The 24,541-nt window shown below is 51.0% G+C and overlaps 13 protein-coding genes across 13 annotated transcripts; 8 read left to right on the forward strand and 5 right to left on the reverse strand.

Annotated features, from left to right (window-relative positions):
- Positions 1 to 1,878: 1,878 nt before the first annotated feature.
- Positions 1,879 to 3,594, forward strand: PMZ80_004623 (uncharacterized protein; the record flags this gene model as incomplete). The annotated part of the gene is made up of 1 exon (XM_064873047.1): positions 1,879 to 3,594. One exon carries the CDS (start codon positions 1,879 to 1,881, stop codon positions 3,592 to 3,594), a length of 1,716 nt encoding a protein of 571 aa, XP_064731705.1.
- An 802-nt stretch (positions 3,595 to 4,396) lies between these two features.
- Positions 4,397 to 5,158, reverse strand: PMZ80_004624 (uncharacterized protein; the record flags this gene model as incomplete). The annotated part of the gene is made up of 1 exon (XM_064873048.1): positions 4,397 to 5,158. The coding sequence occupies one exon, from the start codon at positions 5,156 to 5,158 to the stop codon at positions 4,397 to 4,399; it is 762 nt and encodes a 253-aa protein (XP_064731706.1).
- Positions 5,159 to 5,684: 526 nt separating this feature from the next.
- On the forward strand, positions 5,685 to 6,545 carry PMZ80_004625 (uncharacterized protein; the record flags this gene model as incomplete). The annotated part of the gene is made up of 1 exon (XM_064873049.1): positions 5,685 to 6,545. One exon carries the CDS (start codon positions 5,685 to 5,687, stop codon positions 6,543 to 6,545), a length of 861 nt encoding a protein of 286 aa, XP_064731707.1.
- A 716-nt stretch (positions 6,546 to 7,261) lies between these two features.
- PMZ80_004626 (uncharacterized protein) lies at positions 7,262 to 8,395 on the forward strand (the record flags this gene model as incomplete). The annotated part of the gene is made up of 1 exon (XM_064873050.1): positions 7,262 to 8,395. One exon carries the CDS (start codon positions 7,262 to 7,264, stop codon positions 8,393 to 8,395), a length of 1,134 nt encoding a protein of 377 aa, XP_064731708.1.
- Positions 8,396 to 8,484: 89 nt separating this feature from the next.
- On the reverse strand, positions 8,485 to 10,549 carry PMZ80_004627 (uncharacterized protein; the record flags this gene model as incomplete). Its single annotated transcript, XM_064873051.1, has 3 exons — positions 8,485 to 9,706; positions 9,751 to 9,905; positions 9,953 to 10,549. 3 exons carry the CDS (start codon positions 10,547 to 10,549, stop codon positions 8,485 to 8,487), a joined length of 1,974 nt encoding a protein of 657 aa, XP_064731709.1.
- A 1,267-nt stretch (positions 10,550 to 11,816) lies between these two features.
- On the forward strand, positions 11,817 to 13,706 carry PMZ80_004628 (uncharacterized protein; the record flags this gene model as incomplete). The annotated part of the gene is made up of 1 exon (XM_064873052.1): positions 11,817 to 13,706. One exon carries the CDS (start codon positions 11,817 to 11,819, stop codon positions 13,704 to 13,706), a length of 1,890 nt encoding a protein of 629 aa, XP_064731710.1.
- Positions 13,707 to 13,860: 154 nt separating this feature from the next.
- Positions 13,861 to 15,000, reverse strand: PMZ80_004629 (uncharacterized protein; the record flags this gene model as incomplete). The annotated part of the gene is made up of 2 exons (XM_064873053.1): positions 13,861 to 14,773; positions 14,819 to 15,000. 2 exons carry the CDS (start codon positions 14,998 to 15,000, stop codon positions 13,861 to 13,863), a joined length of 1,095 nt encoding a protein of 364 aa, XP_064731711.1.
- An 835-nt stretch (positions 15,001 to 15,835) lies between these two features.
- Positions 15,836 to 16,375, forward strand: PMZ80_004630 (uncharacterized protein; the record flags this gene model as incomplete). The annotated part of the gene is made up of 1 exon (XM_064873054.1): positions 15,836 to 16,375. One exon carries the CDS (start codon positions 15,836 to 15,838, stop codon positions 16,373 to 16,375), a length of 540 nt encoding a protein of 179 aa, XP_064731712.1.
- A 231-nt stretch (positions 16,376 to 16,606) lies between these two features.
- Positions 16,607 to 17,224, forward strand: PMZ80_004631 (uncharacterized protein; the record flags this gene model as incomplete). The annotated part of the gene is made up of 1 exon (XM_064873055.1): positions 16,607 to 17,224. One exon carries the CDS (start codon positions 16,607 to 16,609, stop codon positions 17,222 to 17,224), a length of 618 nt encoding a protein of 205 aa, XP_064731713.1.
- A 536-nt stretch (positions 17,225 to 17,760) lies between these two features.
- Positions 17,761 to 18,344, forward strand: PMZ80_004632 (uncharacterized protein; the record flags this gene model as incomplete). Its single annotated transcript, XM_064873056.1, has 2 exons — positions 17,761 to 18,220; positions 18,289 to 18,344. 2 exons carry the CDS (start codon positions 17,761 to 17,763, stop codon positions 18,342 to 18,344), a joined length of 516 nt encoding a protein of 171 aa, XP_064731714.1.
- Positions 18,345 to 19,196: 852 nt separating this feature from the next.
- PMZ80_004633 (uncharacterized protein) lies at positions 19,197 to 19,577 on the forward strand (the record flags this gene model as incomplete). The annotated part of the gene is made up of 1 exon (XM_064873057.1): positions 19,197 to 19,577. One exon carries the CDS (start codon positions 19,197 to 19,199, stop codon positions 19,575 to 19,577), a length of 381 nt encoding a protein of 126 aa, XP_064731715.1.
- Positions 19,578 to 19,878: 301 nt separating this feature from the next.
- On the reverse strand, positions 19,879 to 22,428 carry PMZ80_004634 (uncharacterized protein; the record flags this gene model as incomplete). The annotated part of the gene is made up of 1 exon (XM_064873058.1): positions 19,879 to 22,428. One exon carries the CDS (start codon positions 22,426 to 22,428, stop codon positions 19,879 to 19,881), a length of 2,550 nt encoding a protein of 849 aa, XP_064731716.1.
- A 713-nt stretch (positions 22,429 to 23,141) lies between these two features.
- PMZ80_004635 (uncharacterized protein) lies at positions 23,142 to 24,032 on the reverse strand (the record flags this gene model as incomplete). Its single annotated transcript, XM_064873059.1, has 1 exon — positions 23,142 to 24,032. The coding sequence occupies one exon, from the start codon at positions 24,030 to 24,032 to the stop codon at positions 23,142 to 23,144; it is 891 nt and encodes a 296-aa protein (XP_064731717.1).
- Positions 24,033 to 24,541: the final 509 nt, after the last annotated feature.

A 24,541-nucleotide genomic window follows, 5' to 3' on the forward strand; every position in this document is an offset into this window, starting at 1 on the left:
CTTTCGTAATTGGTAAATAAGAGCAAGCGTTAAGGTCAGTCACTACCACCTGAAGGGGAGTAAAGCTTATGAAACACAAAAGAAAGCAGTATACGAAATGGCCACGACGTTGTGATCTGTGAGGTGGGCTTGGTTTGGTTTGGTTTGGTTTGGTTTTCTCTTATACCCTGGCGTACCTCTTCAGCACATGCGGGTGTGATAGGCTCAGGTCGTTATTTCGCAGCCTAACCTGTCCGAAATAACTTCCATCATCGACTCCGGTCTTTAGGTTCTTCTATGTACAGTAATTCCGTAGTATAGCTTCCCTCCGTATACCCCCCGGACGTCAGGCCCCAGAATAGCCGACTCAGCACTGAAGTTGTTCTAGTAGAGGGTACCTTTTTAAATATAGCCTCCGTATCGTATACTAGATCATCTCTAGGCCGTAGGTACGCGTTCGAATCGTTTAGTAAACGGTAGTTACTAAAGCTTTCCCTCCTATCGCCTCTCAGCGCGGTGGCTGTGTTAGGTAGTATCGGCTCTACCTAACGAGCGAGGCGACGAGTTTCAGGCTCCCGGGGTGCGACAGCAGCGTGGGGTCGTCTAGGTTGTTAATCGTGTTGAACTTCTAGACCTGCTAAAGGAGGTTACGCTCCTAAAGTGTCAATTCACTCCTCTCTTTACCAAATTGAAAGAGTAAGGACGTAGACTGCGCCGTAAGCCCCCCATCGACAGTCAGTAGAGCAGTTTTATGCCATGCCCCAGGGCCCCTGTGAGGTGGGCGCACTGTATCATATCTCAGCTGGAACACAGATCAGGGGCTGAACGAGCGGACAGCATTCCGCTAATCTGCTCGCAAGTCGTTCAAATTCATGTATCCTCGTCTTCAGATATAGTCCGAGCAGCACATACTGTATCACACACTAGACACACGTACAGACACGTACAGTAGTAGCAAGATGGCAATCATGCCAATGCAACAAGGTAACGGGTACATGCATCACGTAGGTAGACAGTGGTAAGAGACGCGCTGCAGCTGTTGACAACGCGCCTGCTATGGAGCGATGCAAGAGCGTACAGAACAATGATGACATGATATCTTGATGCCTGAGGCATGAATATCTCGGTAACACGGAAGCGTACTCCGGTCAACGAGCCTCTCGAAGCTCCATATCTCTGAATGCTTGTGGTACGGTAGAAAAAGGCATCAAGATCGCTCAAGGCTTTTTAACTGTCAAGGTTGTCTACCTCGAGCGAAAAGTGCCTCTCTGTAAGAAGCAGTACCAGATGCATTTGTTCAGCGGACTCGATTCATTTCACGTGGAGACGATCAATATGCCGGAAGCATGGCAACGGCCTAGCGCTTCGCGTGGCCAACTTCTGGGTCAGCTACCAAGTAGGGTTTCCACCAGGAGCACAACTAGCATATCGGAACGTTGATGATAGAGGATTCATTCCTCCCTCGAACAGGTGAGAACATGGTAGGTATAGAGTGGTAATGATCTCGGTCTTATAGCTGAGATGTCCGTATATGCGACAACAGCACATCTCGGAAAGATAAACCGCGCGGTTTCGATACAGTCGACTAGTCCTAGGACAGCTAACCATACTTTGTCGTACCCACAAAAAAGAAGATTGATCCATGACGATGGGCTAATTTGTCGAATGGCGCAAACGACCTACAGGTGCCGCATAACCGTGGTTCGCACCACCTTATCGCCGTCCGAGTCGGAGATCTAGCAAACACCAGAATGCCCATCTACCCAATATCGCATAGTCTCAATGCAAGGTTCGTGCCGAAAAATGGTGTTGACGAACATCATCTCATCTTGGCTTCTATCTTCCCTTGTTTCCTTTCATGCCACGGGACGACTCTTTCGCTAACATAGGATCGCCATGATGGACAAACTCGAACGTATCCTATCGAGGCCCGTGGCAAAGCCATACCGATCAGGCAGCATTCTTCGAGAGGAACAACCCTATCTCAACGACGATGGCCATGTCGATTTCTCCGAGGATGACATCGAGAACCCCAAGCAGTGGGGGAGGGGACGGCGCTGGTACATTACGATAGTGTCCATCTCTCTTGTACTCAACGCTACATTCGCATCATCAGCGCCATCAGGCTGTCTCGAAGGAATCTCTGAAGAGTTCGGCGTTAGTACTGTTGCCGCAGGTCTGGTCATTACATTGTTCCTGCTCGGGTACTGCTTTGGGCCTTTGTTCTTTGCACCGCTGTCAGAATTCTTCGGTCGGAGATGGATTTTCTACGGCACGTTCATCTGTTACATTGTATTCAACTTTTTATGTGCATGGGCACCGAATTTCGGCGCGCTTCTCGCTGGCCGATTCATCACGGGGACCTTCGCCTCAGCGCCTCTCAGTAACGCCCCAGGCGTGCTGGCTGATCTCTGGGGTCCAGTCGAACGTGGCAACGCCCTCGCTCTGTTTAGTATGATCACGTTCGCTGGGCCTGGAATCAGTCCTGCGATCGCAGGATTCCTGCAGCTCACGTTGAACTGGCGCTGGACATTCTACGTTCTGCTCTGGATGGGCGGCATTACGCTCCTCTTCCTCTTTACGATCCCAGAAACACATCCTGGCACCGTCCTCACCAACAAAGCCAAGCGAATTAGGCGTTTGCAGATTCCGGGGTATGAAAATGTTCAATCACCAATGGAAGCGTCCGGCCAGACTTTGACTCAAATTTTCAAGGTTGCCTTGACCAGGCCATGGATTATCCTCTTCGACCCCATATCATTCCTCGTTGCGCTATATATCAGTGTCACCTATACTCTACTGTATATGCTCTTCACAATCTACCCGATCGTCTTCCGACAGATGCGTGGGTGGAACTCAGGCGTGTCAGAGCTACCACTGATCGGCACTGTCATTGGAGCTGCTCTGGGCGCACTGATGGTCTTCTTGAACAGTCTCAAGGTAGCAAAGAGGATGAAAGCTGGTGAGACGATCAAGCCAGAAGACCGTCTCCCGTTGGCAATGGGCGGAGGAATAGGTTTCTTCATTTGCATGTTCTGGTTTGGTTGGACGGCAAACTTCAACTCTGTGCACTGGATTGTACCTACAATCGCTGGCGTTTTCTTGGCCTCTTCGATTGTCCTGATCTTCGTGTCATTTTTGAATTATCTGACCGATACCTACCTGATGTATGCGGCAAGTGCCATTGCTGCGAACACAGTTGCCAGATCGGCGGCAGGTGCGGCTGCCCCACTTTTCACCAATCAAATGTTCACAGCTCTGGGCGTTGGAGGAGGAGCATCTCTTGTAGGTGGTGTTGCAGCATTGCTTGCAGTGGTGCCTTTCGTCTTCTACAAGTATGGTGAGGGCATCAGAAAGAGGTCGAGGTTCGCCCCCACGCCTTCTAAGGAGGATGAAGAAAGTCAAGACTCGGAGAAGGAGAAGGAGAAAGAGCAAGGTGGCGAAGCCGCGCCCGCGACCAGCGATAGCAGTACCAGTGTGGCTTCGAGCGTTTCCAGCACAGAACACAGGACTGCTTCCGCAAGTCATGAGAAGGAGCACAAGAGAGATGAGGATGTGCATCAGAATGCGTTTGGAGAGCCACGGACTGAAAATGTCAACTTTGGGAAGGAGTAGACAGAAGCATGGTCAGAAATTGTAGTTGCATGTGTGAGGCAGACGTCAAAGGACGATTTTCGTGCACTACTCAAATCTGCTCTCTTCTTCCTGCCATCACTTCTCGTGATCCGAATTCAGCTTTGCCTCCGAGTTTCTCCTCCGGTAGGTTCGAATGACTAAGCCTCCAAGCACTACTCGAGGCCTAGCTTTCCCGATAGCCCTCGAGAGCCCACCCGTAATCATTAAACCTCAGGGTCCAAACGCAACGGGTCCGGAAAAAGTCGAGCAGATTCCCTACAGCGATCGTGTCGTCGCGAGTTGTGCGAATACCCGCATGGTCAAGTCTTCGGGAGCGTGACCGAGTTCGCCCACTACCTAATGCATGAGCAGTACCATCGTGCATGTCAACAAATGGCCAGGGATGTTGCTGAGCTTGCAAACATCGGAAGGGGTCGTATGCGAGAAGGCCAAAAAGCATGTTTTGACCAGCAGTAGAACCTTCTTCGAAATGCCGAGGTGGAAGTCCTGTACTCGAGGTCGCGGACGAATACTCATCAAGTGCGGTGACACGAATATTGGTTGGGTCACTCTAGTGTTGGTGTTCATTTCGGCCGTGACCCTCATCCGTGCTTTCTTTCGTATATTGGTTCGATACTTCTGTGCGTTTTGCTCGCCGTGTATCAGGTATCCAAGCACGCTGTAACCCGGCCATAGCACAATGCCTTCGGAATCTGGTATCCAACTGTGGCTGAAAGTGCAGTTCGGGTCGCTGGCGCTTTGTCAAGCAAGAGGCCAGTCTTCGAAGCCGTCAAAATCCATGCTACGTGGTCTTCCATCTCCAAATGACCCACTCACACAAACGCTCGTCATCGTCCTCCCACTGTTTTGTATTCGCCTGCTCTTGACCATGACTTTCAGCTTCCAATCCTCCTTCCTCGAGCATGGTCCAAATTTCGCGGACTTGATCAAGGTATGCGACACGAAGCGCGTAGGTCAAGATCGCACGGGCATTTTGTGTTCGCGCCAGCCAAGTCAAGATGGCATTCGAGAGCAGTTCGGGATGTTCTTCGTCGTAAATCGTGTCAGCCGCAAAGATGATACTTGCCTTTACACCCTTCGATGCCACAAGCTGATCGCCGTTCTCAAGCTCGAGTATATCGGGCTTCCTCCAGTCTAACGCGCCGCACTGGATTTCTCCGGATGCGGCCTCGGTAGCGGCTGGGTTCAGGTCAACATTAGTTCTCAATCCAGGCACGATGCCTGGTAGGTCAGTCAGGATAGTCTTTTTCCGCCAGAGGGTGGCGGCAGTCAATCCGACGAGAGCTGTGCCTGCACCCAGCTCAAGGATGGGGATGTGCTCATCGTCGCCGAACTTGACATTGAACTTGTGTAGCTGGTTGGCCAGGACAAACGAAGAAGTCCAGGTTGTCAATGTCAGATTGTCAGCACATAGATCAGGCTCAGCTATATTCACGTCGATGAATGCTGAGGCTGTGGCAGGTACCTTGAACGTCCTCCTAGGCACAAAGACTGCGATCTTCTTCTCCATCGCACTCATCTGCCATAGATTGTCGCAGGTCATAGTCTCGAAAACCGTGAAAAGAAGGATTAGGCGCAGATCGGTCTAGTACTCCGTGATTCGGCCGAACACTTGCCAAGCCCGTGCACGGGACGGACAAACAAGGTGACCGCCATAGAGCACAAATCTGGGCAGGTTAAGCGGCCAACTCCAGCCATGGTGAATGTCCGGGAGGTGAAGACTGGTGAAAAAGCTCTACTTACGCTTCCCGAATCACATATCTGTCTGGATCGATGGAGGATCGAACGAACGCCGGCCATCGGTCTCAACGGGAGACAACCATGAAGCAGTCCTTTCATCCTCTGTAACCAACGTTGTCCTCGCGCTCATTGTCAGTCACGGTCCATTCGGCCGTGGTAGGCCTGAACAACGTAATCATGAAACCGCGACTTACGAAGGCTTGGGACATTCATTCTAGTATAAAAGATGGCAATCCTCGAAACCAGCAGGAATATTGCTCAACAGCCAGATTTCTTGCAGCATCTTGGAAAGCAAACAAACACTACTTTTAAGAACTAAAGAAACCACAATGTCACCACCAACGCTATTGATAGTCCCAGGCTCGTATTCACCATGTCTCGCTTACTACGACCTCGTCAAGCATATCCAGCGCCTCCACCCAGCTCTCCCAGAGCCTCTAGTGTATGACCTCCCATCGGCATCATCTGGTCCACCTCTGCCTCCGCCAACGCTGTATGATGACAGCGCTTATTTCGCCGAAAAGATATCGCAGCTCGCTGATACAGGCACTGACATCGTCTTGTTTGCTCATTCATACGGTGGTGCAGTCGCCCGTGAAGCTGTCAAAGGCTTCTCCAAGGAAGAGCGAGCAAAGCAAGGCAAGAAAGGAGGAGTAGTCAAGCTGGTGTACCTCAGTGCCGTCATTCCTGCTCCTGGTCAGAGTCTTCACGACGCTTGTTCATCTCTTGACTTCAGTTTCCTTCGGCCTGTTGAGGAGGTAAGCACAATGCTTCGAGCTTTTGCGAATGGGCAATTACCCTTGCATCATGTTGACACTTGCTCACCATCTCAGGGCTCTACGGACTACTTCCAACAGTCCATCCGAAATTCTGCTCCGAAGTGCTTCAATGACCTGCCACAAGCCGAGGCTGTCAAATGGGCAGCGCGCATGACTGTGCATACCGGTATCTCTTTCACGAACCCAGTGACTGAGCTCTCGGACTATGATAAGGCGATACCTAGCACGTTTATCTACCTTGCTAGAGACCTCATCCTCCCACCAGATTTCCAGAAAGCTAGGATTGAGTTGCTCAAGAGTCAATCCGGGGCGGACAAAGTGCAAGTCGTGGAAATGGATACCGGACACTGTCCCAATGTTAGCGCGCCAGAGGAGCTTGCGAAAGTGCTTGGCAAGATCTGGGGTGCTTGAAAATATTCTGTCCCAGAATTGTCCGGTACTTCTTGCTGTGGGTTTTCTTGTGGCTGCTGAAGCAATAGTGCACAAACGTCCTACTTTCAGTCAGCGTTCCTCATCTTCGAAACCTGATACAGTTTCGAAGCAGCTATACCTCTTGGTTCCAACCTTCGAGGTTTATACTGATACACCTTATTAGCAGGCTAGCCGGATCAGGACGTTCTCGTTCTTAGTAAGGGAAGGATTTCGCCCTTAGGCATCCTTAGCTATCGATAGCTACAGTTCTTGGCTAGCTTATCCCTACTTAGGTGTCTTGGCGAGGGGTCGAGATACGCAAGGTCAGTATAAGGTCTCGAAGTTTCGAGGCATCATCATACAAGTATCGCTAATGAGGAACGCTGCTTTCAGTATGATGCTCGACTGTTTGCGATACGTGCCGAGCAGTCAATTTCATGATGAGTGTCCGAGATTTTTGTCTCGCGTGTTTTCTGGCACGGGTGCCTGGTCATGCTTCTTTGGTTGCGAAACGTGCTCACTTTGCATCAGATGAGTTCCGCATATATGTATTCACACCGAAAAAATTGTTCGGCAGAACGCTATAAACTTTGAACAAACCATGAACAACATTGCTACAAACTCGAACAGCCAGACAGCTAGCCATCCACACAAAGCTACCTCGGCGTCCTCCTCCAATTTCACGACCTTTGAAAGTGGAGGTACGAGTCTTCATCATGGACTACTACGTTCCCATGGAGCTTGTTACGATGGTTTGCCAGTACCTCGCCATCAACAGTGCTGCTTCACGCGCGGCACTCACTGCGTTGCACAGCATGTCTCTGGCTTCGAAGACTTACAACCAGATTGCAACTCCCTACTTGTACCGCCACATTGACACAATGATGTGCGATGTTCAACGTCTCTTACAAAGAACAACATCAGAAAATTCTGCGCCGTTACATCTCATTGAGTCCCTTGATTGTAGTCGGTGGCAGCCAAGGCGTGTTCCCAGCAACTCGAGTCTGTTCTTTCCGGGTGATCTTCGCGGATTTCCTGGTTGGGAAGACATTGAAAGTACACGCATATCAGGAGAACTAATGGTAGCATTGCTCAAAAACCTGGTCAATCTCAAAGAGCTCACGCTTGACCCAGCTACCATACAATCCGCGCTACTGCACATTTATGCTCTGGCACCTGAGACTCTGCCAGACCTTAGAAGACTAACGATCCGTTGCAGACAAGGGGTTTTCCTGTGCGACTTTACCAATCTTCTCTCCAACAGAAACAGAGCAATCGAAGATCTTACGGTCCGTGTGTGCGGAGAAGTCTACTGTACGACACCTCTGGCATACAGATCGTTTCTCATCAAGAACATTGACATCTGCTGCGATAGCATGACTACGCGCTATTTGACGCAGTTTCTCGGAAACTGCCCGAACCTCATATCCTGCCGAATCACTTTCGAAGGCCAAGTCATCGAATATCCCTGGGAAGTCAACATACTGGCGCGACCAGCAATTACTGCACTACGGCACTCCAGGAAGACCCTGCAAACTTTACAGCTCCTCGACAAGCGACGTATGACCCAGCACGCCTACCAACACCCTGGATCGTGGCAGGGAACCATGCAGGGACTATATGAATTCATAGCGCTGGAAGATCTATACACGAACTGGTATAGCTTAAACTTCTGCGACGACCGGATCTTCCCCGAATCAATGCGAAGCATTAAGATATATTGCTGCAACGGATTCCAAGCTCCGGATCTCGAGGTACTCCTGGAAGGAGGTTGCCAAGCGTGGCCCAAATGGTTGGCGTTGAGCGTGGAGCAGGGAGAAGAGAGCGAGGGAGAAATTGTAGCGCTATAGGCCTGGTCAACTATGAACGCATACAGTAACAGACCGAAGCGGCTGGTCATAATTTATTCTCATCAATGCGAATCAACTATCATAACCCACTAATGGTTATCTCTCGGTGCCGGATACTTCTGTGCGATCCTCTGGTACTTGACCGCCTTCTCAATGACCATACCACCGCTCAATTGACCGACCTCATTCCTGAATAGCTCCTGCCAAGGTGTATGACTCTCTGGCACCTTGAATCCGCCGTTCTTCTCGAGCTCTTCTCTTCGTCTCTGTAACTCGCTGTCGTCGACCAAGATATTCACTGTTCTCTTGTTGAGATCAACACGCAGTTTATCGCCATCCTGCAGAATAGCGAGGTTACCACCAGCTGCAGCCTCAGGGCTCGCATTGAGGATAGATGGAGAACCAGAGGTACCAGATTGTCGACCATCGCCAATGCAAGGCAGGGCATGGACGCCTTTCTTGAGTAGACGGCCGGGTGGATGCATATTCACGACCTCGGCGGCGCCAGGGTATCCTAGAGGCCCTGTGCCACGCATCACAAGGATAGTGCGTGCATCGATGCCGGTCGCGGGATCCTCCAGGCGAGCATTGTAGTCTTCTGGTCCGTCGAATACCACAGCTTTGCACTCGAATGCGTTCGGGTCATTGGGATCAGACAGGAAAGTCGAGTGGAACTCGGGTGATATGACGGAGGTTTTCATGATTGCAGAGTCAAAGAGGTTTCCAGTCATGTGCAAGAATCCAGCATCCGTCTTCATCGGCTTGTCGTAAGGTTGAATGACGCGACGATCCCAGGACTGGCCTGCTAGCTTCGCATGGTGTGATAGACTGTGGCCTGTGACAGTTAGGGCATCAGGGTACGGCAGTGCTTTGGCTGAGAGTAGCTCTGCCACGATCGCGGGTAACCCGCCAGCTCTATAGTATTCCTCGCCCAGGAACTCGCCGGCTGGCTGCATATTGAGGATTAGAGGGATGTGGAAGCCGATGCGATCCCAATCGTCTAGGTCGAGAGAGACGCCCATATGCTTGGCGATAGCATTGAGATGGATGGGCGCATTCGTGCTACCACCGATGGCAGTATTGATAACGATGGCATTCTCGAAGGCTTCGCGGGTCATGATTTCTGATGGTTTACGATCTGCATGGACCATCTCTACGATTTGCGTACCGGTCTTGTATGCCATCTGTTGTCTTTCTCGGTATGGTGCTGGAATGGCAGCAGCTCCCGGCATCGCCATGCCCAGAGCCTCAGCAAGGGCGTTCATGGTCGACGCTGTGCCCATTGTGTTGCAGTGACCTGCTGATGGGGTTCTGAAATGTGTTAGTTCAGGAATACCCAGGATGGATGACCTTACCCTCTGGTGACCATGTCAACGAGCTGTTCATCGTCGATATCTCCTGCTGCATGCAGCTCACGTGCTTTCCATAGCACCGTACCAGAGCCGATGAGGTTCTTTCCCATGTAGCCGTTCAGCATTGGCCCCACATTCAAGCAAATAGAGGGAATGTTCTGCGACGTCAATTAGATCGGCTACCTAGAATCCCGTAACAACCTACCATGGTAGCAGCAGCCATCAGACAAGCAGGCGTTGTCTTGTCGCACCCAGTCATAAGCACAACACCATCAAAAGGATAAGCATATAACATCTCAACAAGCGTCAGATAACTCAGGTTCCTGTCCAGGGTTGCTGTCGGTCTTCTCGAACTCTCTTGGATTGGATGTGTTGGGAATTCAATAGCGATAGCTCCAGCAGATCTGATGCCTTCTCTGACTCGGTGGGCGAGTTCAAGGTGATACCGATTGCAAGGAGCGAGGTCCGAACCAGAGTTGGCAATACCAATTATGGGCTTGTTCGACATAAGTTCCTCCCTGGTGAGGCCATAGTTCAGGTACCGATCCATGTACAGAGCGCTCATGGCTTGATTGTCTTTGTTGTTCAGCCATCTTGCTGACCGCAGATTCGAAGTTGGCTTTGCAGCTGCTTCGAGGGTATTGTCCTCGACAGATAGTGTTGATAGCTTCTCCTCGAGCTCTTTGCTTCTCTTTCGTAAGGCGGCAAGCTCCTTATTCAGATCCTCAATGTCAATTACACCACCATTGGACTCACACTGATTCGTGCAATCGTTGCAAGCTTCACCCGGTTGGCAAGCCATGACAACGTGACTCGAATTTCGATTGAGAGGCACAGCTAGTGGAGTGCACAAAAGTCAGTATCATCGACCAAAACACGAAGCATACATCTCTGAGGATCTGAGGACATCTCGGCAGGCGCTCAAGAAGCAACAAATGGTATCTTTGCCGTTTCCAAGCCCGTTCAAGGGCCTGCTGACCGGACTTCTCCCGCCTCAGACAGAATCTCCTCACGAGTCGGCGGTCTATGGAGGCATGAGCCTGTCATGACCTCGGATGCTGATGATTCAAGTTCTTAAGCAGACTAACACATCGGACTTCATTTTTCCCAGTAGGAACGCTACTCGGACCGTTGTGACAAGCTCAAGTCGGTGGGAAGCGAGGATAACAAGCATGGAAGACAGAACGCGCGAGGAAGGCACGCGTCTTACCCAAGCTCACGTGCCAGTTCGACTCTAATCTGACAAACGGGGAGCAGTCAATAATTGGCGTACATCGGCAGAGTTGCCCATCCGGAGTACGCCGATCCGACGCCTAGAGCACCGAGAGGATCTCCAAATTCAGGTTCTTCGAAACTTCTTCACTGAAACCATGTTAGATAACTTAGCACGTCCCCCTTATGTTCATTTATCGACATTGTTTCTTTTTCTTCGCCAGCTTGAGATTTCCTCCTGCTCGGTCGTTCCGTCGTTCGTCCAAAGGACAGCGTTCTTCGTGCGCAGTCATGTATTCAACCAACCACTTTTTGGCTAGCTGGAGCATCTGCTCGGTCGCCTGCCGTGGGTCGTGGCTGCCTAGGTTGATTGATGCTTTGTGATACGGCTGTGAAACCCTGCATGTTGACCGGTTCACAGTATGTACCCTACTCTGGTAGTGCTTTGCCCAAATTTGGACGAAAATTCCACTATATCACAAGCGAGCCTAACGCAGGGTGTTGTAACCTTCTTGTTCCGGATGAAGCCGCAGACTTTGTTGCTACCATGGTTATACAGTCTTACAAGACGAACAAGAAGTCCGCTCACAGCCAATGGTATCGATATATGACGAAACCAGCCTAACTGTGTGCTCATGTACCAGGCACCAGATCCACCTTGCTGCCTTTGCGCACTTGCCATCGGCTGCAAGTGGTGTTTACAAAAGGTAAGGCTCTGAGAATCGAGCGCATTATGAAGACATATAGACGAGTGTCTTTCCCCTCCATTTTGAATTTTGTAGCGGCATGCCATTGTTCCCTCCTCTAGCCCGCAAATAACTTGGATCTCTCGACTAACGAAATACAACACCACGACCATGGGGGATACCGTCGAGTCGGAGTACATCGAGGTCAAGGATCTCTACCAAGCCGTCAGTGGAGATCGCTCTTGGGATGCTCGATGGTCTAAGTACAAAGACCCCAGCGAAGAGAACCAGAAGCTTCAGCCATACCGGGCGGCCTTCCCAATCCTGCACAAATGGAAGTGTACAGATGTTTATGAAGGTACCTGGGTCACGAAGTCGATCGAAATCAACGACAAAGCACTCAGAACCCGAGTCGAACAAATCCTGGCGGACATTCCGAATCTGGACCTCGATGTCGACATTCTGAGGTTCGAACCGCCGTTCAAGCCATTCCAACATATGTGGGATGACTTCACTGTTGCTCTGGAATCCGAGTCGGACGGCCGCCTCAAGAACTTACTACAGCATGTACGTGACATCGTATCGCCTTCAATCCTTCCCGTAATCGAGAGAGTCAATAAAGCTAGGGCTTCGCAGACCATTGATTGGGACCTCCTCAAGTCAAGCTGTGTTCCAGGCGAACTCATTTATGGAAAATTCGCTAGAGAACCACAAGCCTATAAGATCATCAGGTTCGATACGTGGTGGGATCGTGAAGGCAACGAGTACATGAAGCTTGAAGTCGACTACTTCGACTGGGACGGCCAGAAAACTGGATTCCGACGCACAGAATTCAACACCAAAATATTTGGTGGTGAGGTGCCTCTGAATGATCTGAGGTTTGTCCCGTTCAAATTCCTGAAGAAACTTCCAGAGGTCAAAGAACAATTGATTGAGCGTGGCAAAGACTTCGAAAAGCTGCTTGGCTATCACTTCAAGCACTACTCTAGCAACAAGTTGACCAAGCTTCCGAATGGAGGAATGAAGCTTGGTCAGATTACAGCTCGAGTCATTGTAGATGCTTACGCCTACCACAGATTCTTCGAGGAGCAATGGCTAGATGGTGAAAAGAAGTCGGAAGGCGATTCAGGCAACGAGCAATCGAAAATGGAGACCGAGGCGCAAAAGCAAGCAGATACCGGCCGACGAGAAGTCATCAAGCCATTCACGGAGGAGCACTACTTGCTGTCGCCTCCAACAGTCAAAGGCTTCGAGATTGAGAACCGCGAATGGTGTGAATTCTTCATCGGCGGCTTCACTGAGATTGTCTTCAATGATAATGCATACGATAAACTCGTCCTGGATGAGGGCGAGAAGAAGATGATCCTAGCCTTCAGCGAACAGGTCCGAGATTCTGGCATGCAATTCGACGACTTCATCAAGAACAAAGGCAGAGGAATCCTGATGCTGCTGTGTGGTGCGCCAGGTGTTGGCAAGACCTTAACCGCCGAGTCGGTCGCTGAACGGGCTCACCTCCCACTGTACGCCGTCAATGCTGGGGAGATCGGCCACGCAGCAGAGACAGCTGACAACACGTTGAAAACAGTGCTAGAGTGCTGCCGTCTATGGAGTGCAGTCCTGTTGATCGACGAAGCTGACGTCTTCCTCGAAGCACGTGGTACTGACAGCTTGACACGCAATGAGCTGGTCTCGGTCTTCCTTCGACGTCTCGAGTACTTCGGCGGACTCATGTTCCTAACCACCAACCGACCACGGAGCGTTGATCCCGCATTCGAGAGCCGGCTTGACCTGATCATTCCATATCCAGATCTCGATGTCACGGCTCGGCGAGTCGTCTGGAATACGTTCATCGGTCACAGCTTTGAGCATACCATCAAGGATAAGGACTTTGATACTCTGGCTGAGTATAAGTGCAATGGTCATGAAATCAAGAACATCGTCAAGATCGCGAGGATGCTAGCTAGCCAGGAGAAGGCAACTTTGTCCATGGAGCATATGTCTACGGTGCTCAGGTTGAGGATCAAGGCTGCGAAAGTTCTCGGCACTGGGCAGTTTGAATAGTGGATCTCATCATTTAGTCAACACAACTAGATAGGATACGACAGATTACCTTCCCACGACTCCAATACACTCTCTTCTGACAAAGAGAGTCACGGTGTCTGAGGGAAACGTGATTGTGCGTTCGGATACAACATCATGTCCGTAGACCATCAGCTCAAACCAGTTCCTCCTTGACCCACTTCCTGATTGCACCTTCCTGACTCTTCTCACCCAGACTATCCAATTTAGCCTCACCCAATCCATTCAACGGCGCATCATGCGTCTCCTTTACACCAACCACGTACTTGATCTTCCCAGCACCAGCCCCCTCCTTATACTTCGCAGCCCAAGCAGTGACTGCATCGACTAATCCTTCGTGCTCACCAGCACAAACCAGCATATGCTCACACTTGACGTCCTTCCACCACTCTGCAGGCGCCGTAGCGGCACATATCCACTCGTCATCCGCGATGTTTTTGCCTCGTCCCTTGTAGGCTTCGATCCAGTACATCGCGCAGGTCGTGTTGACGATGTCCCGGTCACGGAATTTGTCCATGCTGGGATACTTCTTGTTGTCGGAGGAGACCCAGGGTGCGATTGCAAGGGCGCCCTTGAGCGGTGTGGAGATGTTAAGCGATTTGACGACGTCGCTTTGGGGGTGTGGGTGGCCGGAAATATGGCTCAGGACTGCGAGGACGAGGTTGCCGCCTGCGCTGTCGCCGCCGATCAAGGTTGTCTCGGGTGAGTGGCCTGGCAAGTCGAGGATGTATCGGAGTCCTTCGACGGATTGGTGGATGGCGGTTGGGTAGACGGCGCCTGGTGAGAGGGTATAGGCGACGCAGAAGACGGCGAGGTTGTTATTGGACCATTTGACTAGTCTGAATAGGAGGTCGATATGATTGGCGCTGCCGGGGGCCATGAAGCCGCCGCCGTGGTAGAAGACCATTGTGTACTTCGCCGTTGACTTTGAGCCGATCCAGAAACCTTGCGTTTGCGGGGCTGTGTTCGGAATGTCGACTATGTCGGGTGTAAGAGACTGCTTGGTGCACCATGATTTATACGCGTCGATGAAGGAGGGACTGATCCATCTGAATTGTGTTAATGTGTTGCTAGTTCATGATTGGGTTGCTTACTGTATCTGCTCGGTGCTCATGTGCGTTACGAGACCTCTTACGAGTGTGTTCATCACATGCTCAAAATATGTTGGCGCTCCTTCGCTGCCACGGAATGGTCCGGTGACGGCGGCATAGGTGACCTTGCTCAGGATCAGGCCAAGCGTAGGCACGATGAGCAGTTTGTCCGTGAGGGTCGCCATGTTGCGCAGAGCCTAGACTGTCTCACTCGAGGAAATTGCCGCGTTCAGTCACTTTCAGTCGCACAGCGGTCGAGCAGTATGGTCAAAGTAGTGGATGGTAGAGCTTCCCGGCGTACCCCTACTTAACCTCGAGATGAAGAGTATGATGCTGGTTGCTCTCCTGTCGGTGATGAGAGACTTTATTCATGTGAACACTGACATGAACCGAGGCCGTGGGAAGCCTGAGCTGTGAAGCGTCAAACTTTATTACATGTGCTTTTCACGCTGACACAGTGGTTGGCACAAAACTTTGAGATGAACAATTCGGATATTGGCAACCTCGATACTATCCATTGCAGTGGTAGACTCGACGTACCCGCTGCATGGAGTCCGTAGGTACGTGTGACACTGCACAGCAGCAGGCCGATGATTGAGTCTTGTGGTAGAACTTCATGGTGTCCTGGAGTGAGGTAGGACGGAGAAGTCCAACAAGCTTGAAGGTTGGGTGAGCACTTTCTTGCTTGAATGCCCGGACATTGCCGTGTACGATACCTATCAAGCCCGAGCACACTATGAAAACTCAAGAAGAGCGCCCGTGCAGCGGATATTGGCGCCTAAAGCGCTCACGACGAGTTTCCGGGACGTGCCCGAAACAGATGATGTTGTGATGCCTTAAGTTCGAACTCCTGCCTTACTTAGGTCGGCCGCATCAATTTGCAATAATCGCGATATATCGAATATCCTCATCTGCTTATCATTGTCTGCTGGTGCATTGACCTCTAACCCTATACATTTCAGACTGGAGGCTATCGTCGATATGCGTCAATAAGAAACGCGTCTTTGTCCCGTGCTCAAAATGGCACCGTTGAGGCCTCTTCCAGGAAGAAGCGCCCAGCCACCAAAATCGATTCTCAAGCAGAAAGAAGGATCAAGATCAGCAGTCGCAAAGCCAGACTCACTCTTTGCAACAAACAAGAAAGACAAACAACGCATCAAGCATGCGCAGCTCATGTCAAAAGTCACGAAATCATCTACGTCAAAACCTCGGAGACGAAGACCGAACAAGAAGCTTGTCACGACTCTAGACTCGCTTGCAGATGCGTTGCCAGATGATTTGGAAGGTTCAGGTTCAGATAAGGAAGCAGCAGGCTCGACAGCGGCAGACCAGGTCAATATCATCAGGAGGAAGAGCATGAAATCTAGGCCGGGCGCAATGAAGAGGAAGCAGAAGTTGGACAACAACGAGAGGGACAGGTTTGCGAAGAATCTGGCGCAAATGGCTGCGCCGGGTGCAACATCTGGACCCACAAGTTCTGCTGAAAAGTTGAAGGCTTTGCGTGGTTTCATTTCCCAAACATTGGAGAAGCGACCAGAAGTTGCAGGAGTGAGTGGTTGACGAGCGCACAAACATGGAAGAGGCAATGACTCACCTCACTATTGCTATATGTGACGGGGACTCTTTGCGTACTGGATGTTGTTTGTCCAACCAGCGACGTATGAAAGTTTCCAGGCACGGTATCGTCAAACGGCTCTTCTGCCGCTTTGCTATTTAGCTGGACGCAGGACACTCTCAACCCGGGCCTTTTCTCTTTCTCTGGTCCTTCACATACGAGCTATCTTCACCACAATGAATCGCCAACAACAGACAACGGACGTGAATCAGCTCAACGAGCAGGTGCTTGCTCTTATGGAGAAAGTCAAAGACCTAGAGCTCAAAGCAAACCAAGAGCGCATGTCTAGCATGATTTTTGATGGCGACCGTCGCTACTTCGAAGAATGGAAAATCAGAATGAAGGCGGCACTTGAGGACATGACAGAGGAGACCGAGAGGCAGAAGATGAAGTTCATCATGGACCATGCTCAAGACAGGGCGTTTCGGTGCCTACGCAGACGATTGCCGTGGTCCGAGGGCGCCGCATACGATGCGTTCAAGACTGGCGACGAAATGCTCGCTCATCTTGACAATAGATTTGGGGATTTCGATCATGAAGCATATGCTCAGACACGATATGATGATGCGAGGTTGAAGCAGAAAGAGCGCGAGTCATTCGACGATTTCCTGACAAAATGGGAGCACTATGCGCTTATGCTTGACTTGGACGAAGCAGATATGGTCGCTAATCTCAACCAAAAGCTCAACCAAACATTTCGGAAGGCAGGCCCGCGGATGTACCTGCCCGACACTCTGCGTGAGCTAGCAATCGGCTGCCGTGAGAAGGAGAGGCAACTAGCCTCTAGGCGTTGAAGAAACACAAGTTTTACGAGGCTTCTTTAAGCGTGGCCATCACTGAGTGCGATTGCTTGATGTGTAGTAGTCGTTCGCTACAACGAGGCAATATCACAATATCCAGAAGAGATCAAGCAAATTCAATGGGACGAGTACGAACCTGGTCTGGATCGGGACAGCTACCGGTTGGTGGATCGTCTTCCAGCCCTGCGTTTTGATCCTGACCATCTGCGTGGTTTCAAGCCGGGATAGCCGCATCATGCATTCCTCCTTCTTGTCAATGTGCGATTTGTGTCGCCTTCCACTCCATTAGTATTGCCACTGATATTAGCACTTCTGGTTGGAGCCCAAACAATAGTTTCGGCGGTAATAGCAAAGTGACGAACGACAACACCGCCACGAATGATTAAAGCAAGCTCCAAGCAAGCTCCAAGCAAACACAACCGCTTAATTTCTACCACAATCGCCCTGACTCGTGTCTTCTCACACAGACTACATTGCATCTAATCCGTACGTCAGTGCCTTTGCGACCGTTCTTCTCATTGCTTACGACCATGAATCCACCATACAATACCGGTCAAACATCGACTGCCGCCACCGCAGCCGAGCTTACCCCCAAAATGGATGCAATCAGTGGGAAGTTAGACGAAATGAACGATGCTATTAAGAAAATCGTGGCTATGAAACTTATTCCTGATCCCCCCGTGCTCGACGGCACCGAGAGTTACACCTTATACAAGCAGTGGCAGATAAAGATGCGAATGAAGCTGGCTACCGTATCCACAAGCCCGATTTTACAGATCTTGTACGTTGCTAGTCGCCTTTCTGGGGTTGCCTTTGAAGTGGTTCGACCGCACCTGCCATTCGATATGGGTGCTGGAAAGCCTCTCGACTCTCCGTTAGACATCTTCAATATGCTTGAGCCGAAGTTTCAGGAACACAAACTAGAGCGACAAGAACGATATAACCTGAACTTCGGCAGTCTTGCCTATTACCCACCAGAGAGTGATGGACGTATATACTAGTACAAGCATGTCGTCCAGCTGCGATCCGCTTTACGAAATTTACTAACACCTGAACAGTCTATTCGTCGGGCTTTGCCACCAATGAGTGCTACTCGAATTGCTTCTACTTGTAATCGAAGAGGAGGGACTTCGCAAGGGCAACCACATACGACAATAAGCCCCGAGGGGCTTACCCAGAAAGTTCAAGCTCAGATTTTACATTCGTTCCTCCTAGACGGCGCACCTCTGAAGGGCCACGGGACCTATCACGAGTTCTTGACCTGGACACGACTTCTGCTGCTTAAGCGTCAAGGAGTCGATCCTGATGTACAACCTTACTGCATAGCCAGCCGACCCGTCATGGGAAGCAGTGCTTACCAGGCCATAGAGCATCGGGTACCTGCGGAATTGCTCGCCATCCAGAGCATGCCCCGATCTGGAACCATGTTGGAACCATCAGAGAGGTGGGCTGGAAGGAGCCTTTAACCGGACGAGCTGTGGACTGGCAAATGGCAACATGGCTGTGGCGCACATGCTGAAGGCTTCCGGCCGGGTGAAAGAGCAGACTGGCAAGGGTTGATGAGGCGGAATGGGAAGGTTTATGTCTAGGATTTGTCTGATATTCTTGTTAACCTACATCCTGTCCCAACCTTCCCTGACCTTCTCCTGTGTTCATTGTCAAGATTAACTTTTGCTGATCCATGTTGTTGCCAATCTGCGCCGAAATCGTGACGGCCAACTGCAAATACAGCTGGCGACTACCGGGTTACGTAGCTGTGACTCCTGTTCCGGTCTCCAATACCAGGATCGCTCCTGCTGTGTAGACTAGGCGAGTATGTGTCTGCACACGGGACACTTCACTCGATTTTTATGCTGCACGAAACAACACCGCCTTCTGTTCTAGCGCACCCCGGATCTCCGATTAGCTCTTTCATTCTTCGATCTCATCATTACTCAACAAGTCCTTCGGTCCATCAACAGCCACAATGTCAGGCATCAAAACATCGGTAGCTACCCTTCCTCCATATTTCAACAGCAGTAATCCACCAGTTACCCAAGATCTGGGTCAGTCTCAGAGTACGTCGGCGTCGGGAATACCAGGTGAAGACAGAATCGCAACTCTCGAGCACCGCATCTCAGTCCTCGTAGCACAAGCCAAAGCACAATCCAGTTCTATGGTCTCTGATCCACCAATCTACAACGGGTACAACAACTTCAAGGAGTGGGCTTACAAAATGAGAAACAAGCTAGAGATGATGGGGGATTTGAACGACAGGAAGAAACTCACATACGTGGTCAGTCGGATTGGCGGACGTGCCTTCAGGAAAATCAGCGACGAACTGCCTAATAATGGTGCAACATCTTAGAAGGAATTGAGATCAGCAGAAGATGTCCTTCGCCGACTCCAGAAGCTCGTTGACGCGAGGGTGCTTGGTTGATGGTACCGGTGACATGAGATTGGGTCATCTGTATGGTTAGCGGCATTCGACACCTATGTACTTCCCGAGTGGAGGTCGGGAGTCATGACACGGTTCTTCAAGCACTGATCATTTCAGCTCATGCCCATGACATGCTCATGCGTGATGCAGCCATTGCTGAGAACCCTAGAAGTTTGCTAATAGCAGTGCTTGGCCAGGTAGCAATCTCCTTGATCAGCAAAGTCCAGAGCTAAACAGCCTTTCCAATCTCAACCTCTTTCATCTCGCCAGCAAGAAATCCCTCACCTCTAACAGCAGCCTCAAACGGAACCAAACTCTTCTCACATATATCCAGCTCCGGCACAACACTCAATGTCGTCCTCGTCATCTGCATCTCTCCTCTCGGCCTCTTCCACCTCTGACTCCATCTCTCCCTTGCCCTCGGCGCCAAATGAGCCAATGTGCTCGCATCGCTACCCAACTCAGGCGACTCAAGCTTTCTTTGTCCGTTCTCGGGGTCTACTGAAGGACATCGTGAAGAGCTATCATCGCTGCGAACACTTTTCCACTCCATGCCTAGACTGCATATCAAGGCGAGTGCGCACAGGGGCACAGCTGCTATGAAGACGGCCTGTAGTGCGTCGTTGTAGAGCTTCAGAAGGGCAGGCAAGCTTTCTGGAGGTACGAAGTCTCTGAACTTGGTGGCTCCTAGCTCAACCACAGCTCGGATGTTCACTCCTGGTATCAGATCTGCTTGATTTGCATCAAAGAGGTGGTTCTGCAGTAATGTATTGCCAACACTAACGAAGATCGCTCCGCCAGCGCTTTGGCATGCAACGACCGCTGCTGTTCCAATCGGCACTTCATGAAGCGGCAGTGTGGCTTGCACAGCTGAGAAACCCTGCTGAATCGCCATGCCAAGCCCAGCCGAGACCAAGATTTGAAGGCCAGCCCAGGTCGCTGTAGACGTGTCTGGTTGTAGCGTCGCCAACAAGCCTGAGCCGATGGTACCGACCAAACAGCCAATGATTGCAGGTGGAGCAAACAGACCATTCCTAGACACGAAGATACCGGCAGCCAAGCTGAAGAAGGCATTCGTGATCATATATGGTACCATTCCCACGCCACTGCCGATGGCACTCTTGTCCTTGATTGCTTGAAACCAGATTGGAAGGTAGTATGTGTGTATCAGGAGAGCACCATAGATGAACAGTGCAGATGCACATGAGACTGCCACGGTCCGTTGCCTGAGGATGTGGAGTGGGATCAGCGCCTCATCGCCCTTATACCACAGCCAGACTGCAAAGGCGAAGAACGCGAAACCAGACAAGCTGATGACTGCAATGCACCGAGACGACGACCAATCTGAGCTTCGCTCTTGAGACCACTGCAGCGCCAGGAAGAGGAACGTACACGCTGCCGTGAAGAGCGTGTTTCCGATCCAGTCCAGTGCCTTCAACCGTCTAAAAAATGACTCACCCATCGAAGAGAAGTTGCTCGGCTGTCGGACTAGTGCTGGACGCATGTTTCGAGGCTCATACGGCTTGAAGAAGAGGAAGACACTGACGAATGTGATAGCCCCGATGGGCAGGTTGATATAGAAGCACCATCTCCATGTTGTTAGATCGCTGAAGATACCACCAAGCATTGGTCCGCAGAGACTGCCAGTGCCACATAGCACGCCCACGAATGCGAACAGGACTGGCCGCTTATCAAGACGGACGCTGTGTGTGCCGACCACGAACGAACCTGTCAGGATGCCTGCGCTTCCAAGCCCTTGAATTGACCGACCGACGATGAAAGCTCGTGATGATGGCGAGACGCTACAGACAAGACTGCCGAGCTCAAAGATGGCCACTGCGACGAGAAACGACCACTTGACGTGGAAGGATGTGTAGATCCGACCATACAACGGCTGGAACGCAGATGCTGTGAGAAGATATGCACTGCCATACCAGCCGATATCCGAGTACGAGTCGAATTCCACGACGATTGCTGGTATCGCGGTAGTGATGATACCTCGATCCAGAGAGATGATAAACACCGACAAGCAGATGCCAAGAATGATCAGAGCGAGTGGCAATCGACTTGGATATTCTTCGCGGGCGCGCTTGGGCGTATTATCTGGTTCAGGAATTAATTCCTCGTCATACAGCAAAGGACGAACTCCAGGATGAAACGCAAAATGGGTGAGCGCTGAGCGGAAAGACACGCTTCTGCTGATTGAAGGCCGTGGACAATTTATCGATGGTCGAAGCCTGGTTGACTCGAAGGTGGGTCGGGGGCTGTAGACACCTCGTGTTCTCAGCTCGTCTTGCGTTTCTGCGACGAAGGACGGTGACGATACGACTACCTCGGGGAGTCTGAGAGTCCATGGCGGCATAGGTGGCATGGGCGGTGTCTTGACGAGGACGGAGAGTGTTGTTATTGTCGATTCGTTCTCGGACCAGGACGTGAGGGATGTAGACCTGGTATGTTGAGTCTCTGACGCCGGGCTCCGGTCTACCTCCGTGCCGTCTTGGGCGTCTGTTCCGTCTGATTTGGTTCTTCGGTTTCGTTTGGCGAACGTTAAGCTCGACTTCCTGCGAAGGGTGGCATATGAACGTCTCAGTGAGGGTGCTTGGTCCTTTGTGGGAGCTGTAGGTGGCTCGGAGCTGCCACTGTTGTGAATCCCAACCGGACAGTCCACATCCTCTGCTTTTGGTGGTGCTTCTTGTCGGTTGCACGAAGATACACTTAGAAGCCTTCGGAGGGAGTACTTGTGCCTGCTCTTTGTCGAGGCAGCATCCTGATCCACCATACTGCGCGTGGCTCAGATGAAGGCCTGTGGTGGTGTCTGTCACCTTAAAGCTGGCAGTGATGGTGTGTGGTCAACTGGCAAGGCGACATCGACAAAGTGTTGGTCAGTCGAAATAGCAAGGATGGCTTGCAGATAGATGCTCGACCTAATTGCTGCAGAAGCCATCTTTTGTCCAACCAGCAGCATTTCGACCAGGAACACAGTGGGGAAGGATGACACGACAGGGACATCAAGGAGATTTGATCTGCCATCGAGGAGAACTGAAACCGACAGTATCATGCATGGAGGTGAACCATGATAGATCAAGCATTCCAAGACAGCAGATACACAAAGGTATTGTGATTGACGCGGCTCTAGATTACCCTTCCCCATCTGTGCGGATCGACCCCCCTGCACAAACCCTTGCTTCCCTTGCTCTACACGTCACAAACTGCACGTTGCCGAGATCTGTCAGCAGTTTTGAGCGAGCTCACAAAAGCTGGTAATTGCTCAATCTGCCGAGCTGAGCAAGTGTAGCTACTACGCCTTCGATACCATGGCCGTCATAGTGCCTGCCTAGAGCCTTCTCTGACCTGAATTCGTCATTGAGCTCGGTTTGCCGGGCCAAAGTTTTTGCCATTCGCATTCCTCTTTTTCGCTCTGCCTCGATAGTAGCCCACGTAAGCAGTTCTGCACTATGCATACTAGCTCTTCGTGGAGAATCGTAGCCGCTGTCAGAGTCTGATATTTCGAATACGTCGGTAGCTTGCTTTTACATGCGGCACGTTGGCGGCCTGGGGGGCAATCTCGACACGATTTTCGTTGATAACAATTGGTTGTTTCATCGAGGGCAGCAATCCAGCAAGCTCGAGCATAATATGGGGTGGTATGGTCTTCCTACCATCTTTAAAGACAACTTTGCTCAATGCTGAGGCGCAAACTGCAGAGCTGTCAACATCAGTGGTAGTTCTCGAAAATCGGCGGGACTGCCGTGTAGTATTTTGCTTCGGATATAGCGTATGTTCCTCTGGCTTGATGCCTGCGCTCCGTTTGACAAAGTGTGTGACCAAGTAGAACCATTTCTCATCCCAAGACAGAATTCTTGTCCACATATCGTACGTCTCGTATGGCTTGATCTCCTTTCTGAAGCGGCAGCTCACAGCACCAAGCGGCATAGTAAAGGAACTTCGAGGCTTGCCGCTAAGACCATTCATGGTAGTGCTGCCGCGGAAGGATTCAATTGCTTCTCCAAATACTGTGGTGACGAAATGAGTTCTGGCAATATCCACGTCCGAGAAGTATGTGCTGTTGCTCTTGTGCCCGAAAACATCGGTCTCTAATAGAGTCGCTTTGGACGACGTGATCAGTGGCTGAAAAAGATGCTCCGGCATGAGCGTGACTGAGGGTCGTTGAGATCGGAGCACAAATCGGATGCCATTGAGAATTCGTAGATGGTACACGAGAGGAAAGTTCTTCAGATTTGCCGCGACGAGTACCAGGAGGAGTATTTTGTAGAGGACTGAAAGTGTGAATAAAGCTGAGATCTCGTCGTATGCTTTCGACCATAGGCCAATGTCGCTCACTCTACTCGAGTAGCCCTGATACTCTATCATTGAAGAAGACATTGTATGGTCGTCGAGGAGCGAACCACGCGAGCTAGCTGTCGGAGTGCTGGTATATGCGCTTCGAAGGTGCAGCAACAGGACCTGACCGGTTAACATCGAGCTTTAAAATCGTTGATGAACAGGAGGCTTGGCCGACTATTCAACCAAATCACACGTGGCTCGGCTGGCAGGTAGTCGAGTTGACGCGCTGGACCTTCTATAGAAAGCCAGCTGAGACATGCCACTCCCTTGCCTTTCTGTGATATGACTCCCTAGTGCCACCAGATGATAATTTTCAGCCATGGCCGGGGTGAATCAAGCAAGGGGTTCTGTGGGCCTTAAGAGCCATATTACGATACCGGATGTTACTGAGCAGAGTTTTCGGCGCTCTCACCCGGAGTACGTCGTCAAGCACTCTGAGCATACGCCGGAGCATCCGACTGCGAACAGGTGGATGGGGACGATAGCTTGTTGAAGCAGCCGCGACCGAGTCGTGGCTCAAGACGACATAACGCGCTAGCTGTCTAGCG

Source organism: Knufia obscura (genome assembly GCF_036327395.1).
Source record: "Knufia obscura strain CCFEE 5817 isolate CBS 148926 chromosome Unknown scaffold_4, whole genome shotgun sequence".
Classification (NCBI taxonomy): Eukaryota; Fungi; Ascomycota; class Eurotiomycetes; order Chaetothyriales; family Trichomeriaceae; genus Knufia; species Knufia obscura.